The 19,719-nt window shown below is 36.5% G+C and overlaps 1 protein-coding gene across 4 annotated transcripts in view; it reads right to left on the bottom strand.

The window, feature by feature from the left end:
- Window positions 1-4,092: 4,092 nt before the first annotated feature.
- Window positions 4,093-19,719, bottom strand: part of MXI1 (MAX interactor 1, dimerization protein) — an 81,837-nt gene continuing 66,210 nt past the window's right edge. For all 4 annotated transcript variants that reach the window (XM_003994402.6, XM_045040662.1, XM_019813803.3 and 1 more), the window contains exons 4-6: window positions 11,884-11,998; window positions 11,094-11,265; window positions 4,093-6,668 (exon numbers count right to left, since the gene is read on the bottom strand). In XM_003994402.6, the coding sequence (XP_003994451.1) occupies window positions 6,505-6,668; window positions 11,094-11,265; window positions 11,884-11,998 (451 nt within the window). In that variant the 3' untranslated portion in view covers window positions 4,093-6,504. The remainder of the gene's footprint in view (window positions 6,669-11,093; window positions 11,266-11,883; window positions 11,999-19,719) is intronic.

The raw sequence follows: 19,719 nt of genomic DNA, 5'->3' as shown, positions 1-19,719 counted from the left end.
GTGCTTAGAATACCTGACATATGGTAAACACTGTAGAAGTGTTTGCTATTACTGTGCAAGCAGTAATGGTGAAGATCGTTTTTTCTAACCTTAACAATGACAATTCAGGGGCACCTGGTTGGCTCGGTTAAGCATCCGAGTCTTGATTTCAGCTTAGGTCATGATCTCATGGTTCAAGCTCTGCAGTCAGGCTCCACGCTCACAGCTTAAGTCTGCTTGGGATTCTCTCTCCCTCTCTGCCCCTCCCCACCCTCTAAATAATAAATATTAAAAAAAAAATTCACATTATAATGGATTATAATGCCCATTACTTATAATTTGAAGCCTTGAGTTACAAATGTATTACTGAAGTGCTATCAAATTACCAAAGTTCTATATTAAGTACATGCTATAGAAGTTTTTGTGTTAGAATATTTTAGCACATATCTGTAAGGGGAAGAGGTTACAAGTTTATAATAGTTACCTCTAATGCTTGCTTAAAATTAGAGGAATTCTGGATCTGGGTCCTATTCCAGAGCTATTTAGGCCAAAGTATATCTGTTTTGAGACAAACACCATAGGTGATTCTGGTGTGCATCCCTGGCCTATAACCATGTTTTACGTTAAATGTAAAGTTTGATTTTTGAAATGAAGGAAAAGTTAACATTAGTAACTGGCAATTTTCTGAAGATTAGGCATCAAACCAAAATGAAGTGCGTTCATTTATTGTAACTCCTTATTTTAAATGCTCTGTCCCAATGAAGGGTGTGCATGTGTGTATGTGCACAGGGTGTGTTTCCATTACAATGCAGTTTTAATGCTGAGTGAATCTGCCTTTAAAATAGCAAGGGGGATGGTGCCTGGCTGGCTCAGTCTATTAAGTGTCCAGACTTGGTTTTGGCTCAGGTCATGATCTCATGGTTCCTGGGTTTGGGTCCCTTGTAAGGTATCTGCACTGACAGAACAGAGCCGGCTTGAGATCTGTCCCCCTCCCCCACCTCCACCCCCCACACTCATGTGTGCTCACTCTCACCCTCTCAAAATAAATGAACTTTAAAAAAAAGGGAAAACCGTCAGGTTAACCAACAAAAATCATAGTTTTATAAATCATGTGTCTGTAGGTTGTAATTACAAAAGGTGAAAAACCTCACTTCTGCAAGTTTAACCAAAAAATATTTTTAAAGCTCTGGTTTGGCTTTTTGCCTCAACTTGGATATTAACTGAAAGATGAAGAGGGAAAAAAAAATCTTAAAACTAGTTTTTATATTTGTTAAAATCTTTAAAGAGTTCAATAAATATCTGCTGGATCGTAATATTTGTATTTTACTCTGAAGCAACCAGTTACTATAAATGGTAATTTACCTGTTCAACAGTAAATGTAAACATGCTTTATATCTAGGATTTTTGAGTTGCAAGTTAAACTGAATTTTTACTATAGTGGAGAGGAAGAGCATAGCAGACAATGTAACAGGTAATACCACAGTTTAAACACAAACCCGAGTAACTGAATCCCCTAATACTGTGTGTGTACAGACATGTTCTTAAAAAAATACCTTAAGAGGCACAGAGACCAATATTGACATTCTAAGAATTTGTTTTGGACTAGCCAAAAGAAAGTAGTAAAAGAAAACAAGATGAAGGTGTTAAGAGTTTTGTGAGGTTTTTCAATTGCCTTTTCTGCCTTTCAGCTTATGTATATATAAAAGTGGTTCTTTTGTGGACTTGAGGGGGTAAAGAAGATCTGAAAATAATACTGGGCCTTTGGTAGTTGACAGCTGAACTAGCTAAAAATACCGAATTTTGGATAAAGTAATCTTCTAGTTCTTAGGAAATAAAAATTGACAATTTACTTACACCAAGCATTTCACCAATTCATTTTTACAAAACCAGTACAGACTCAAGCTACTGCAATTACAATGTAATTTGTTTTCCCAGTTATTTAAGATCACAGCTAAAGAAGCCGTAGTTAACACGCATTAGAAAAGGTTGCTTTTTGTTTGAAGAGCTACTGTGTCAACCTGAGGCCCAAAGTCGTTATTTATTATTTTGCTGGCTCATGATTTCCTTTTCTTGGTGAAACTGGATGTGCTTTTATTTTTTCCCCTTTCAAGCCCTGAACTGACTTTAGCAAGATGCGATGCATTTCTAACCAAAGAAAGAATTCAGGCTTGGAGGAAACACTTGATTCTATATCCTGGGAAAACTAGAGTTGAAGCCTAAGACCTGCAGCTAGGCTAGTCTTTAATAGATGGTAATTGCCCAATTGTTCATTCATTGCTCAGAAGTATGCAGGAAGGAGTAAATATTCCCTTTGGTTCTTTTGCCAAGTTTTTCCTTCCAAAAAAGCACTGTCAGGTTTAGTTGACATAGCTTTCAGAGTGTGATAGTGCTAATTTAGAAGCAACTGGCCTCTTAAATCTGTATTTTTGACATATATTTTAGAGATATTTTATGGCTTTTACATTCTACAATGCTGTCTGATGCCCTGATGTGAAAATCTAAGATAAATATGGCAGTTATTGCCCTACCAGTAAAGACTTGAAGCATTCCCTCCATAACAAAGAGTTAAGAGCTTGAGGAAATGGAAAAAACTTCAAAATTATAGGAAGTTAGTTGGCAATACTTTAAAAGAGCTTCATCTAAGCCATTTCCCCTAACAATTTATGACTATAGAAAGGTAAAACAGAACCAAGAAGTGAGGTTGTCAGCCAGTACATGTATCTTGAGCTACACTTATTATTTAAAAGACTCAGATGTATTCCACAAGAAAACCAGTTTCCTATTAGATCTAGTACATGAGCCAAGATTTTTTTCTTGGCAAGGCCAACACTAAATATTAACTAGGGCATTATGCAATGGTTACTATTAGTGTTTAACATACTCAAGCTCAGGTTAGTCTTTTTTTAGAAAGACCAGGTAATCACTAAAACCGCTGATACATCAATCTTATAAAGTCTTTATTTAAAAAATTCTATAGGACAAAATTGACTTCTTACAAAGTATAGCCTGTCATGGAATTTTGTGAAAATCAACCATTTTATTTAATAGAAATAGTCTTTTTCTGTAAGACCCAGAGTCAGAATAACTAAAATTCAAGATTAAAGATGAAAAAAATTAGAAGGTTGCATTAATCAGAGAAAGCTGAGAAGTACATACCTCTTACTTTCCTTTTGGTGCTACAAACTCCTAGACTGAGTCTTACAATCTTTCAAGATAGAGGTAGTATTTACAACAACTTTTCAGGAGGAAACAGGCTCCGTGAAGAAATTAAGTAACTTGCCCAGAGTCCTTAGCAAATATTAGAACTGAGATTTAAATGTGACCAAAAAACCCTATTCTTCCCACATTATGCTGTTGTTGGTAGGAAGTATGGAATTTTTGAGGTGGAAGGATAATGAAAGAAGAAAGGGAAAAGGCAGCTAGTTGCTTCAAGTGGAAGAAAACAAACTTCCCAAAGAAACTTACCTAAGAGGTTAAACAATTTTCTCATGAGAAATGACCCAGGAAGTAGTGTGGCCTTAGGTTAGAAGATTTGCCTCAATAATCCTGCCTTTTGAAATCCCTTCATAATGCCAGCACTGTCATGGGGACTGGAAAAGGCATTTCTACCAGAATTCTCATACCTATTCTAATCAGAAACTAGTCTGACTTCATCAGAATCTTCTTTGGTAACAAATATGCACTGAAACAGGACTTTACCTCTATCTATTAATATATTACTTAGGCATTTTACACAAAGGGTACTTTAACTCAGGTTAGTGGGTGGGGACTAAATAACTTCCAGACTTATTTTCAATTTAAATGACAGTACAAAGTGATTCCTCTAAAAAGTTATTAAGAACGGATAATAACAAATGGCTTTGTGTCCCTACCTTAAGCAGTTAAGATTATCGGGTACATTAAACCATCTGCAGTTAGGTTACATGGAGTTATCACATCAGTCAAGAAGGCACCTGTTTAAATTACAGAACAGGAAATGGCAATGATTCAAATTGCCATTAATTCTGGACTACTGAAGTAGTATCAGCTTAGGAGATAGTTGCTTTTCAAGGTGTGGATGCTCATTCATATTTTTTCCTTCATAGAGAAGGGTGTACAAAAAGCACTCGGGTGTTCTTCATTCACAATTTTTATTTCTTGCAATTAACTTTTATATCTTCAAAGTCGATTTGTCTTTTAAAAAATTAATACTTTTCACTCATCATACAATCCATTCCCCTCCCGCAAGGAAAACAAACCCGGGGAAGGAGTAATTTAGGGGGCAGTTGAAATAGGTATTATAGATTCGTGACAAAGGCTTCCCAGCCCACCAACTTGTACATATACAACAAAATGGCAGCACCTCAAGTTCTCCTGAATGAAGACCAAAATTCCAGCCCTAGGCAAGTGATGTAAGTGAATGCCATGGGAGTAACAAAATGGAAGCTGAATCACTGGCTTCCATTTTCTTTCCATGGTAGTTAGCAGAGTCTTTAAACTGTCTCCCTTGGGAAAGTCAAAAGAAAGCAAATATATAGAGCAACATTTTGACCCAGGCAGGAGTAATTATAAGTAAAACCAGAAGTAATTTACCTGGGCCAGAGAAATGAATTTGCCATGTTTTTCATTAAGTCCCCAGCACCTGAAGTTATTAGCAAGTTCTAATAATGGGCTTCTAAAGGCATGCAGTTTTTCACACATCTACTTCAAAGAATTTCTTCCACTCAAACATAGCACAATCAAGGATAAAATATTTTGGGAGGCACAGGAAAAGCACAAAAAACAAGTAAGTATATGCTGAGGCCTTGTGTATGGCCAAGATGGTACACTTCATACAGAGAAGCAGTGAAAGCTGTTAAAGTGCTACTTACAAAGGATAGTCTAACATTACACACACAACTCAACTGCACTGCTAAATATGGTTGTCTTTATTTTCTTTTTCCTTGCCCAGCCCTATCTAAACAAAATAAAACTACAGGACTGAAATTAACAACCCATTAAAATCAGCAATAAGTTATGAAAATCATAAAGCTTTTTTTTTTTTAAGTAATTAAGGGTAGTTAAATTATTTAAAGTATACAAAGTCCAAAGAGCCAGGGATAAGGTGTCCAAGAAGGCTTCCTGGGGTAAAGGAGAAGGCCAGGGGGAACCTTGGATTTTGAAAGACAAAGGGAACACATGACATCAAAGTGCAGGTTAGAAAAGAAATTTCACTTAAAAGAAAACATTTCTGAAAATATTGAGAAGAGCAACAATAGCACCTGCACAGTGGAACTGTGAGGAAGGAGAGAGACTGCCTGTAAGAAAATGGAAGCAAACCTTTACAATAAAATGAGACAAGTGCCAAACTTAACTATGTTAAGTATTATAATGTGTCTACTATAGATATCAGATGGTTAAAAGCTGGTAAAGGTAATGATTCTAAAAGAAAACAAAAACAGCATTGACCTTTTTCTACCTAGCCCAGACCTCATTCGTTTTGTGCACTATAAAGAGTGAGGTGTGAGGTGTTTTATCATTATCAAATGCTGCATCAAAATAGATGATTTTTTTCCCATGTGTTTTTCCACTATAAAAGACATCTATGTTTTTTATGGACAAGCTTTAAAAAGATGTCATTTTGGTTTTCAACACATACAAACAGTTATCAAAATCTGAAATAAAAATGCTGCCGTGGCTCAGACCTTGACCTGCTAATCTGCGTTGCACAACTCTTCTGGCCTACGCAGACACAGAGGCATGGAGAGCTTTTTCCTTCTGGCCCCTCAATCCGAATTATAGGCCCTGTGTGGTAGAGGCTGTCATACACAGACTGCCCCCATGCTGCCCAAGGGCCTAAGGGCGGCTGACTGTTGAGCTGGCGGTTGGGTGCCCTACTGCTAACAATGCAGGATAAGGTTAGCTTGCTTAGCATGGAATCCAACAGAAAGCTGAGCTGCATGATGATCCCTTTCAAAAGGCTTCATGGGAGTCTCTCCTTTTGCAGAGCATGAAATGAGCTTGCTTTTTTTTTGTTTTTTTGTTTGTTTTTTCAAGAATTGATCATCCACAGGCTTCATGATAAGCTGTCCCAGGCTGAGTTTTAATAGCTCTTTAGCTATCCAAGATTAATGCCTGATTATCTTGTCTTCTCATTACTATAGGTTTGATTTTGTTTTTTAGGACCATTAAAACTCGGGAAGGGTTCATAACCCCCTCCTTAAATGTGTCTACTCATTGTAGTATGAGCAAACTAGAGAAGATAGAGGACAGAATCTCCAATGTCCTCTTTCAAATAAACTAAATCAAGAAAATTTCACAGAAGTTTTCTGCTGCCATTAGAAGCTGTGATTTTCAAATACGAATGAGTATTTGTTCTGCTGGGGAGGCTCTGCCCCACTTTTTGCTAAGTATTTGCTTAAATAGAGGTCTTTTGACCCTTTTGTTCAAGTATAGTTTTGTTTAGTTTTAAAGAGGAGACTGCATCATGAACCCAATTTAAGAGATTGTTTGGATTGAATTGGCCCAGTAAATATTTTGCCCTGCACTGTTATGTCATGCTGGGTTCTAGGAAGTGAATGAAAGTTTGACACTGGCACTGGAGTAACCCTCGTCACTCCCAATACTCTGCAGGCTGCTGTGGTCATCAATGTCACTGATGCTGGTGGTACTGATATTGTCCACTTCTCCATGGGAGAACTCTGTGCTTTCAACATCCACTTCAATCTCCTCTGCCAAAGAGAAAAAAGGAAGAACATCACTAATCTAGTATACATGCACTTTCAAAAATTAATGAGGAAAGGGCATAAGAAAAGTGATTACTTTGGGTAGTATGAAATAATTTTTTCTTAAATAATTGTTATACGAGCTTATTATCGGTGAACCCTGGAGGACAGAAGTAATCAAAGGTGAAGAGACACGGATATATTTTTGCAAAGGGGAATGTCTGGTATCCAGCGGTGGTCTCAATTTAGGCAGCAAGTTTTCTAAAGCCTTTGACGCCAGTCCGTCTGGACCTCCCACCAAAAGCACTTGGCCTATTTGGGAATTAGTGCTTAATATTAAAAGATCCCAACCCCAACTGGTTTAACAACATCTGTTTTGCATTAAACTAGAAACTAATTCTCAGTGCTGTTTATTAATCAGAGTTGCCTTAAAGAGGAAAAAAAGCATAAACTTAGTATAGGTGAATGAGAAAATTTATCCATTAATTCTTGCCTTTGGTAATATCATCCTACAGACAGATCTACAGACTTCTAGGATTCATCATAAAGACCTCTGTGTATTCAATAGCCAAACTAAGCCAGTCATTACAAAGTGAACTCTGAGGGATTTGCCTTCAATTCAATTTAATTTTCTTGCATCAAACATAGCTTGAAATGAGGGTATGAGCCTGAAAAGTCTCTGGATTATAGGGAGATCTACAGTAAAGATTATAGTAAAGATATTTCAATGGTGATATTTAAGTTTACTTCAAACATCAAACATGATTTAAAAAAAAATCCCTAAATACATATACGACCAGCTATCAACAGGTAGTTTGTTAAACATTACATATACAATCACCAATAATACATAAAATGCAACATACATTTAAAAAAAAAAAGCACTTGAAAAATTGTTCTCTCCCATAACAGCTAGAATGAACTCAGGATTATTCAATTCTTTTAAACTCAAAGCCTAATGTTTTATATTTGGCACTGATTCTAAGGGTTCACACTGATCACAATTGCTTTAGGAAAAGTGGATTCTTGCTGAGCCCAAGAAGACAGAGTAAGTTATTTCAAAGAGTATAATTTTCAAAAGGACTTGTTGCTTCAAAAAGTTTTAGAAATCTGTTTCTAAAATGCAGGCATCTATCCAAATAAGCTGTCCAAACAATCCTATGAATTCATAACTATTTGTTTTACATCCACAATGCTTCACAGGCTATTTAGTGTTTCCCGGTATCACAGAATACTCATCCAACCTACAACTGGAAAATAAAATCAAGACACCCTATCCAACAGAGCGTGCTGCACTCAATCATAACAAAGTAAAATGAGAGACTGCTCTAGTCAAATGGACTAGAGATATTACTAAAAGTCCCCTGTAATACTGGGAAACAGGGCTTCCAGATAAGAATAGGGAAAAGAGGTACTACACTAGCACTATTAAAAAAAATGAACACTATAATGAAGATATACCATTAGTCAAATTTGGAGGTTGGGATGGGTACAAAGAGGAGTTAACATCAGGAAGGGCAGCTAAAGCTGAACACCTGACAAAGTCACACAGCTAGTAACCAGTAGAAAAAAGACTAGCATCAAGGTCTGCCTCCTAATTCAGGGTTATTTCTGCTACACCTCAGTGTCATTCATAAATGTGGCATGTCCTTGAGGTTCTTGCTGTTGTCTCTGGTAAACTTTTGTTCTCTGAAACTGAGTGCCATGTAAAAATAAACTTACAAAGCAAAACAACAAAAACAATAAACCCAGTACTCCCAGGGTTGTGTTAAAAGGGATCAAAAATCAATTTGAAATGCTTCTATGGAATGTGGGAAATTTGATTATTAAAAAGAATAAAGGTTCGCCTGGGTGGCTCAGCTGGTTGAGCATCTGACTCTTGATTTTGGCTTAGGTTATGATCCTGGGGTTGTGGAATTGAGCCCCGTGTTAGACTCTGAACTGAGTGTGGAGTCTGCTTAAGAGTCTCTCACTCTCTCTGCCCCTCTCCCCCTGCTCGTATTCTTTCTAAAATAAACAAATTAAAAAAGGACAAAAAGAATGACTTCATGGATTAGAACATATTCAATACATGAAAACCTATGAGGAATTCATAAGATAATAAAAAACAAAAGGCAAAACAAAAAACCCTGTTACCTCTGGAGGTTGCTAAGACACTGATGATTCATTATTCAGAAAATTGACTAAAAAACCAAAAACACCTAAGTTTAAAAAAAGAATCTATCCCATTTTCCCTATATGGACTTTATTTCAGGGTAACCAAAAAAGTTGATGAAGAAATGTTCTTTTTTTTTTTTTTCAATGTTTTTATTTATTTTGAGAGCGAGAAAGAGGGTGGGGAGGGGCAGAGAGAGAGGGAAACAGAGGATGTGAAGGAGGCTCTGTGCTGACAGCAGAGAGCCCGACATGGGGCTCAAACTCATGAACCTCAAGATCATGACCTGAGCCGAAGTCAGACACTTAACAAACCGAGCCACTCAGGCATCCCCCAAAATTTCTTCTTTATAAAAAATTTAATAAATGCAAGAAGAATGGTAGAATTAGGAAGTACTATTTGTAATATCTAAAAAAATAATAAATTGGGGCAATCACTGATGATTACTAAAACTATTAAGTGAAAGGTTGAACATTTGCATAAATGTATCAGTATCACCTATGAAGTATTCTTGCCTCAAAAAAGAACCTGAATTTAATCAAGTCACTAGATCCACCAACCAGTTTACAGGAAATAAGAAGAACATGTTAAATGACATCATGAGGATTCCATCAGCCAAATCTAAAATGTGGGAATTCTATAAGAAAAATGACTCAGTTTCTACAACAAAGAAATGGGGAAGGGAAAACTATTATAGATTAAAAGTACCTTAAAAGGCAAAAACAAATGCAATATGGATTTTGGGCTCCAATGAAAGGTAAAATGCTATCTTTGAGAAAATCTATCAGAAATTGGATTATCAGACATTAAATAAGATTATCTGATTTCATTGATTTTGTGGGCTATATAATAGCATTATGATTTTTTTAAGTGCCATTTATTAAAGATACATACTGAACTATTTAGGGACAAAATTATTAATGTTATCTGGGATTTGATTTAAAATATTCCAGAAAAAATGGTGAGGATGAGGGGATAGATAACAGATGAAACAAGTATGGCAGAATGTTGACAGCTGTTCAAATTGGATGATGGGTACATGACAATATTCGATTTTACTTTTGTGTATGTTTGAAAATTTCCATAATAAAAAGTCAAAAGGTATTTTACAAACATTTCCTTTTTTGTTTTAGAATCCTCATGAGCTGTTTTCCCAAATGTAAAGCTTAAAATCATGAGGGTGAAGTTCACCTCTGGGATCTTTTAAGTGCTATAGGCCTGATGTGGTGGGAGTTATAAAGAGATCAGTAAAATTCAAACAAATTTTTGATTAATTCTTGTTCTTTCATTCTGCCAAAGACAAATGTTATGGGACAGATGGGAAGAGAGAAATGAAGGGTGTGGTGCTTTAAAATACAGACATAAAAATTTATATCACCAGTAACAAAACATATCAACATCACATATCTTCCTGATAGAATGAATTGAGAAGGGCACATCACTTCTGTGATATTTCTTCCCCCCAAATATATAACCTCAATTTAATAATGGGAGAACATAAGACACTAGAGAGACCCTGTCTAAAATAACTAACCAATACTCTTCAGAAGCGTCATGGTTGGGGGGGCGCCTGAATGGTTCAGTCAGTTAAGTGGCTGAATTTGGCTCAGGTCATGATCTTGTGGTTCATGGTTCAAGCCCTGAGTCAGGTTCTGTGCTGACAGCTTAGAGCCTGGAGCCTGCTTCAGATTCTGTGTCTCTTTCTCTCTGTTCCTCCCCCACTCATGCTCTCTCAAAAAAATGAATAAACTTAAAAAAAATTTTTAAAAAAAAGAAGTGTCATGATTACGAAAGACTGAGGAACTATCTAATGCAATGTTGGATCCTGCACAGGATCCTAGATCAGACAAAGGACATTAGTGGGAAAACTGATGAAATTTGAATAAGGTCTACAGATTAAAAGTATTACATGAATATTAATTTTCTGGTTATAATAACTATATTATGGCTACATAAGATGTTAACATTAGGGAAACCTGGGGGAAGAGCATATGAGAACTCTACAATTTTCTATAGAAAACACTTTTATGTCAGTCTAAAATTGTTTCAAAGTGGAAAGTTAATACATTATGTATATAATCAAGGAAAAAAGTTCTATAGTTCATATAGGGGTTGCTAGACAATGTTGTGATTGCACAAAAATCTAGAACGTTACAGTATTAGCTGAAGAAAGAAGAAAGCAAATAGAAGAAAATAGAGTGCTTTCCAACTTACCCTGACTAAATTTAGATACAAGGATGCTTAGTATTTCATTAGGGAAGAAGTACACTGCCTACCTCGCTCTGAATCAGAACGATCTGAAGAAATAGTTGATCCAATGCTGTCCATTCGTATTCGTTCCATCTCCTGAGGACCCTGCAGCTGTTCCAGTCGCCGCTTTAAAAATCTCTGTTCTCGTTCCAAGTTCTCTAGCTGGTGCTGGCTCTTCCTTTCAGCTTCTTCAAGTTTCTAAAATGATAAAATGATATTTTAGTTTGTGCACAGTCCAGTACAAACAATAAAACTGATTTCTACCTAATATCTTAAAACATTTCTTCTTTGGCAGAGAAAATATGAAAATACGAGTATATATGTGTGTGTGTGTGTGTATAAAAACATACATAAATACATACTTTTAAACATCAAGAATACTTCTTTTTTCACTTTTTGTGTGTGTAATGAATGCTACATTACAAGAACAGTATGGAATTCTCAAAGTCTGTAAAGTTATCTCCATGAAAGAGAAACTTGCTCTGCACTGTAGTTTGATGGAAAAATACTGAGACAAGGAGCCAAATAAACTCATCTCCACCAGAGGGCACAACTGCCTTCCTTCTAGGGATCAGCAGAGTAATTGTTTTTTCCTAGTATTTCCAGCTCCTCAAATGGCCATGCTGTCAAAACAGTTTAGTTTAATCAGTTTATGTTGCTCCCATCAGATTAGTTGGTAAGTTTTCAGAAAGATGTCTCTTGAGATCAGTGATTAAGGAGGGCACAGGGGGCTAGCTGATGTTTATGAATAGGAATCACTGCTTATAATGAAACAAGGGCCGAGACATGTACAAATATGAAAGCAGAAATTCTCACCTTGATGTGTGCTTTGGCTTTGTTGAGCAAACCAAGTGTTGTGTGCCTGGTACAGTCTGGTCCTAGTGGAATCAGAACTTTTAAGCGTTCTAAACACAGGCGCAGATGAGCTCGTCTAAGACCAAAAAAAAAAAAAAAAAGAAAGAAAATCAAATCAGCACAGCTTGAATATTCTACTAGAAACATCCTAAAATCTATTTTAAGACAAATAATAATTCACACATTATTTAGTCTATACTCATGTTACACCCCTAATTCTTCAGTTTCTAAGTATCTGCAAGTATAGGCATGACTACTGGTTTTCAGTCTCTGCCATTTCTGTTGTATTCTGTAGACATGGTCACTTCAGATTATTATCCCCAATGGTAATCTGTCAGAGATGATTTAATTTTTAACCCTCCCCAACTGTCTCCAGCTGTATTAATGTGTAAGTAGGAAAGCATACAGGGGAATTAATTGTATTTCATTTCGAATGCCTAGAACCACAGGCTAGAGACCTAGTGGTCTTCAGCTGGAGTACCCCCAGGGGGTAGAAAAGGCTCACAAATTTCCATTTCCTCCCTCCCATCTTTTGCACACACCCACACACATACCTGTCCCCACAGGGACAGGTTGTTTCAGCCACTGAAACAACAACCTACTTCCTAATATCTAAATGTACCAGCTCATTAGTTTTTAATTTTTATTTCTTTCTCCCTCTCCTCTCTCTCATTACCCCACCTCCAATTTTCTACACATGGCAAAAAGCTAGGTGACAAAATTCTTTACTAAAAGTCATTGCATTTATTTAATCCACCCATCCTTTGGGCAAGTTAGGAAAATTTTCTCCTGAAAATGCTAGCACAGAGTCTCACAGATTTACCTTCCCCATATCCTTAAGATACTATGATCATGATGACCCATGATGAGGGTTCTAGGTACATAATTGTACCCTAAAACAATCTCTGGTTCTGTGCTTCATAGGCATAATATAATTCAGCACTTAAAAGTATATCTGAAAAGAAAATCCAAGTATGTATTTACAGTTCATCCTTATTCCTTAAAGAGCTATAACTGAATATTTATAGCAACTGTCTCAGTTGCACCAGGAACAAAACACATCATCTTCTCAAGGAGGGCCAAAATGGTTTTACTAGCTCACCCACCGAACTATGCTTCTGTCTTAATACACAAGATATAATGACAAGTAAAATTCTCAAATGCTAGCAATTTGAAAGAGGGGTAGGAGAAGGCAATAAGCAACCAATTATGTCACAGATAAGCAAGATGATTCAGGGGAATGAGATCAGAGGTTTGGTGATGAACTGTCAAGATTCTTACAGTACCCACTACCCCGGCTATAGTTAGAGGTCCATTAGTATTTCCATTCCAAATCTCTTTACTGAGCCCATTAACTCAAATCTAATAGTTGGCTCCAAGATGAAATCTGTCATACCTGATGTAGATAAAGGAATTTTAAAAATTTCCCTAAATTAAAAGTATATCAATGGATTCCCCTTAAAGAGATTTAACAATTTTTAAAAAAATTTTTTAATGATTATTTATTTTTGAGAAATAGAGTGTGAAGAGGGAGGAGGAGTAGAGAGACAGGGAGAAAAAATCTGAAGGAGGCTACAGGCTCCAAGCTATTAGCATAAAGCCTGATAAAGGGCTCAAACCCACGACCTGCAAGATCATGACCTGGTTGCTTAACGGACTGAGCCACCCAGGTGCTCCAACTTCAATTTCAAATTTAACAATTTTAAAGTCACTCTGCTCCCCTGCTGTGCTACCCCAAATCACAGAACCTTTAGCAAAATTCTCATTTTTAACTAGGAAACCTCTTAAGGGAGGATTCACATGATCACAAAGCGCTCTTGCTGAGTAGACTAAAACATCAAAAAACCAAACCAAGCAAAAAACAAAAACAAAAACCACCAAAAAAAATCCATACTAAAAAATCCTTTAACCTCTTCATTAGGATTATTACAGCATATGCTTAACAACTTTACTCATGATATTACTGGAGGGTAGAGAGAAAGACTGGTGGTTGTCTAGCTAATTAGAGGCTGTCAAGGGGGGCTCTGAATTCAGTCATCTAAAAAAGTTAATAGAGCAACTAGTAAAGTTAACATAAATGACAAGAATAACTTGTCAATTTTGTTTAAATTACTTAACCCCAGAACTACATAGGAAGTATCTTTTACAGAGTTTAAGGAACTTCAGAATGACTCCTTACTTTTACATCAAGGAAAAAATAATGGGTGGGTCAGTTTTCTGTTTCGTGAGATCTACAGTCACATTAAAATCTAGGCAGAAATCAACTAACATAATATTAAAATATCTATGTTTTTTCTTTCTTCTTATTATCGAGGGATTTTTTTTACTACCCTTTTGTTTATTCAGCAATATTCCACACACTTGCTTGAATGGCAGAAGTAGAAACAGAAACTTTAAGAGTTTATAATCTAAACTACAGAATGAAACATATTGTTTTGTTCATTTGGTTCATAATGAAATGAGTCATACAGAAATCAAGGGCAACAGAATCTGAATAAAAGGAGAGATTGTAATTGGAGAAAGAAGACTTACAAGAGAAGCTGAAATTTGACTTTGGACTTGAGAGATATTGAATTCATCTATGAGAAAGCAACACTTCTCAAGGTAATTAAAAGAGTACAGGACTCAAGTTCATATATTGAAATCAAGTTTGAACCTAAAATTAAAAATATCTTAACTTTTTTCTTTCAGGGGAAAACAACTAAGTTGGAATTTTGTAAGGAAGTATCAGCCAAGTTCAGCAGTCTGGTCTGCTGCAATAGCACTATCAAATCAGAATTTGCCCAGGCCAAGGGAGTCAATGTGTAAGATGGCTGATGAACAGGGAGGTCAGACTGCCCTCTAAAATACTTTTTATTAGCCACTATCGAACATTTCTTCAGTCAAATAATTATAAATGTGCTCCAAGTTACAGCTTAAGAAAAGATACTCTGAGTTATCATGTCTCACAAAGGCCAGTGATGCCATTTTCCATGTCTTGTAAATACAATCTCCAAAACAGATATGAGTATGAAGGAGTGGTAAATGATGTCCTCTGCTCTCCTGTGGGGAAAGGTCTATCTGTGAGAGCCAAATGTCATTTCCTTCAGTTTTTATACTTGTGAGTCAGGAATTTATAGAGAATAAAGTAACAAAAGGTTAATGGCAGTTGAAGGACAGCAACTGACCAAGTGGGAGCCACACTTTTCAAAGCTGCCATCCAAATACTGCACACAGTTTTCCACATGCTTGTTATATGCCAGTTTTAGGTAAATTCACCCTTCCAAGAGCCATGTGATACCCTGTGACTGTAAACTGGAAAGTTAAATCAGAAAATTCATTCACCTTCATGTATAAATTTTTTTTCTCCAGCAAATTATTGAAACAAACCATACGGCAAAATTCTTCTTCCCTTACAGTGGTGGTGTGCTGTTCTCACCCTTTCCCCCATGGTCTCCCTGCTGGTAACCAGATTGCAAGCTTAACCACCAACGACCTAGAAAGGCATATCTTTTGATGCCATCTGGTCCTTTCTTTTCTTGCCTTCATTCTCATGTGACTGGTGGCTCAGGAGCCTCCTGTAAAGGGTTGCCAAATCATGGGCTGCAAGACACTGGAGGAAGAAAGAGGACAAGAGACAGAAGGAAAAAACAAAACAAAACAAAACAAAAAAAAACCCTTGGTTTGATTTGAAAATCCTTATGCACTGAGAAAAAAATTTGCCAGTAACATAAAATGGTATTTTTCAAGTCTCCAAGTTGTGGAAGAGCTGACATAGGATTCATGAAAGGCATATACTGCACCTTTAGTCAAAGCAGGTTAAGAAGACTGGGGAAAGTTAAGGCTGCTGCTCTGAATATTCTGATGAACACCAGACTAGCAACCAACAGAAAAAGCCTGACATTGTAAAATTTATGGAACTAGCCTTGACAGAAAATGAGAAAAAAATTTAGCCCCCTGGTTAGCATTTACTTAAGTTTTCACAACACATGGATAGTTCAATAAAAACTATAAAAACATAAATCCTTCCTAATTTAGCATGAGGATTAGACACTGCAGCAAGGGTGCCCTGTAAGAAAACTGGAGTCTCCTTGCTGAGGGAGGGGGCAAGAGAATGGAGAGATACCAAAGTACTTTTATTTTCAAATACTCTTTGAGGTCTGTTTTAAAATAGATTTAAAAGTGGGTTTTATCCAGGGAAAGAGGCAATTCCCAGTGACTAACCTTGTTAGAGAGAAGGTCCTATCAAACTAACCCATACCTTCAAAAAGGACAAGCCCCCAGCGGGAAAAGGAACAATTAGAGTCTGTTTGGCTTTTATTTTGGTAGATTGGGATCATTTTTCCCTGAAGGAACCAACGCTGCTTTTGATTTCAAACCTTGTAAACTCTACTGCCAAACTGAAATATCACAGAACATGAGGAGAAATGATTTTGCTATAAAATGGCCCCTCTTACCTAGTAGCTGTGATATTTTAAAGCAGAGGTATATACACCACAAGAAGCACACAGTGTTGAGGGAAGAGAGAGGAAAGAATTCTCTTTTAGAAAAAAAAAATTGCAAGTACTATAGGATGATGTTTTTTCAAGCCGTCTCTTGAAACTCTAATCCTTCTGCCCAAAAACAATATGAAATTTAACACCTGCCAGGTCTCACAAACCATCCATTGGCTGATGCCCTCGGAGGCACGGTCCTTCATTGGAACTTGCTTGTCTTTCATTCCCCCACTACAGGATACCAAGACTGTGCCAAGTAACTAAATCAAAATGGAAAACAAGTCAAGTGATAGGGACAGTTTTTGTACTTTCCTCTCTGCTGAAAGTTACGCAACGGGCTGAGAGTCCTCCCTTGAGCCACATTCTTCAAAACTGCAGTGGCTTGTGGCCAGGTTTCCCAACTCCCTACACAACACTTCTGCACATGACAGCAACTAGCTGCTTATCCCTATACATTTTTATTTCAATGTTTCTCTAAAATTTAGTGTTGAAAAGCTTCAAAAATCTCAAGTTACAAACAAAAAATCTGCCTACCTCTTTTTCTTATGAAAAATGACATTAAAAATGGATCCAGATATAAAGTCATGGATCTTATTTACAAAAACAAATATGATCATATTCTGTTCAGCTTATTCTGTTTGTGAAATAAGAAAACTTAGACAAGCTATTCTCATAAAATGGCATGTGCTAATTATATGTTTTCACTTACAACTTATTATCTGCCTCACAAAAAATAAACAGACTATTAAGTGCTCCCAGGTAGTAACTTGGTAAATGGCATTTCCCCAGCATCAGAACTGATGGTGGTGTTGTGAGGCTTAATGACAACAAAATAAAAACTTAGTTGAATAGCTGGGACTCTATTAAAAAAAAAAAGCTGCTTTAATATTCATCGTAATTCAATTGATATCTTATCAAATAGCCAGATAGAAATATCAACAAGTGTTATAATGAAACTGTAAATTATATATACTATATAATACTATATTAATATAAATTATTCCACAGTCACACTGTCCATCTTAGTACTGAAGGGCTCATCTCTATACAACTGAATAAAATCAGTTAAGGCTGAGATACATGTTATTCACTCTTGGAAGACTTTTTAAAATCACTTTCTCCAAATAAAATCTAAGTAGTTCTTAGGGTAGAAAGCCAGAATTTTAAAGGCAGAAGGTTAAACATACAGTAATATGCCTTCTGAAGTCCTACTTTTCCTCAAAGATTTGGAAGAAAACACCATTTTATAGGAAAATAAACACAAATGCAAAGTACACTTTTAAGACAAAAGAAGACTTCAAATAAATCTTGCACTATTTTACACTGTATCTCAAGACCTCCAGGAATCTATGTTCAAACTACTAGAGCAAATTGCTACAGATCAGTATCAGAACTTTAGAATTCAGAATATCACTTCTGAATCATAGCTAGGATTATGTTTTTCAAACGTTTAGAGAGTGAGGGAGAATGGAGTTGGGGAGAAGAGACGGGGAGACGTGAGTACTCAATAAATTAATGAGGACAAAATAGTGATACATTCTTTCTCAAACTGCACAGATTCCATATGGGTTGAGTTTTATTTATTTATTTATTTATTTATTTATTTATTTATTTATTTTTATTTTTATTTATTTTTATTTATTTTTTAACGTTTATTTATTTTTGGGACAGAGAGAGACAGAGCTTGAACGGGGGAGGAGCAGAGAGAGAGGGAGACACAGAATCGGAAACAGGCTCCAGGCTCCGAGCCATCAGCCCAGAGCCTGATGCAGGGCTCGAACTCCCGGACCGGGAGATTGTGACCTGGCTGAAGTCGGACGCTTAACCGACTGCGCCACCCAGGCGCCCCAGGGTTGAGTTTTATTTAGTCTTTACATCTCAGATATGAAGAGGACGAAGTGCCATTCAGTCAATAACAATGATTATCAGTAAACAATAGGTGGCACCTTATTATGACGCTGAAACAAGATGCTGTGATGCCAGTAGTAATTTTTATCTGTTTGAAGATGCTATAATTTGGACTTCTGCCTACCACTTTTCTAGCCACACTTTCTATTGCCCATATCCTTGCAAACCTCTTCCACAAACCAAATGTGCTTTTATACTTACGCATTTCTCTACCTGGAATGCCCTTCTCTTTACTATCTACCTAGTTCGTATCTAACTCATTTATCAGACCACAGCCAAACTACTACTTCTTCTATGACACCTTCCTTGCTACATCCTTCCTCAGAAAATTAATAGTTGGTTTTCATACTAATCATACTATATTTTTGTTACTTTCTAGATAAGACTGAGTCCATTATTTTTAGTCATTTCAGTTTTTCCAATAACAAACAGAATAACTGGCACACAGTGGGAAGGAGGAATGTAACATAATTTCTAGTGGATATTTCTGGGACTCTCTAACTCACAAAGTTGAGGTAACAATACTGGGGCCTCCAAACAGTATATTCAGATGCCAGGTCGACATTCATGAGAGATCTGCTTATGGATGCCAGAACTGTACACTAGAAATTCGTGTGCCACTGAAGTTACCACCAAAGATGACTACTTGTAGAGTTCCTGACAATCTCCAATCTAACTCTAGGGTCAGCATCTCTTTTAATAGTGAAACAGGATTAAGAATTACAGCCATTAGACTGATTTATCGATGCATTTACAGGGATGGGGGACTAAGACAATGTAAAATGAACTTCACAGATTTTTTTTTCTTTGTAGGTTCCCTGCGCAGCGTGGAGCCCAATATGGGGCTTGAACTCACAACCCTGAGATCAAGACCTAAGCTGATATCAAGAGTGGGACACTCAACCGACTGAGCTACCCAGGAGCCCCCACAGATCATTTTTTTTTAATCCAGTTTTTTGGTCACCAATTTCAACTTTCTAACCTTATTAATAAGCCTCCTAGCAAACAGAAAATTCAATTTAAGTTTGGCCTTTGTTCCAGCTGTTGTTCAAGAAATAGTAACAACAACAAGTATAATGGCAGGAAGGCAATTACTAAGAAAAAAAACAGAAAAGACATAAAGCTAAGAAAACCAAGGTAAGAGAGGGAAAAGTCTAAAAAGAAATACTCTACAATGCAAGAGAGAAAAAAAAAATTAAATGAACAGTTTTATCCCATCTGATAACATGAGAAACTAGCAACTGCAGTTTTACAAAATCACAGGACTGCTGATCAGTTAAAGCCTATAGTACAGAACACATAAACAATTTTTAAAACTGTCCTGCATTCATCTATAAGGAAAACTTGATTTTTGACAGCCTCATTTGAAAAAAAAAATAATTAAAATCTGGTTGTAGAGGCATATGTTCTTCAC

Source organism: Felis catus, chromosome D2 (assembly GCF_018350175.1).
Source record: "Felis catus isolate Fca126 chromosome D2, F.catus_Fca126_mat1.0, whole genome shotgun sequence".
Classification (NCBI taxonomy): domain Eukaryota; kingdom Metazoa; phylum Chordata; class Mammalia; order Carnivora; family Felidae; genus Felis; species Felis catus.
The sequence above is the reverse complement of the archived record's forward strand: the minus strand, read 5'-3'. Positions and strand labels throughout refer to the sequence as shown.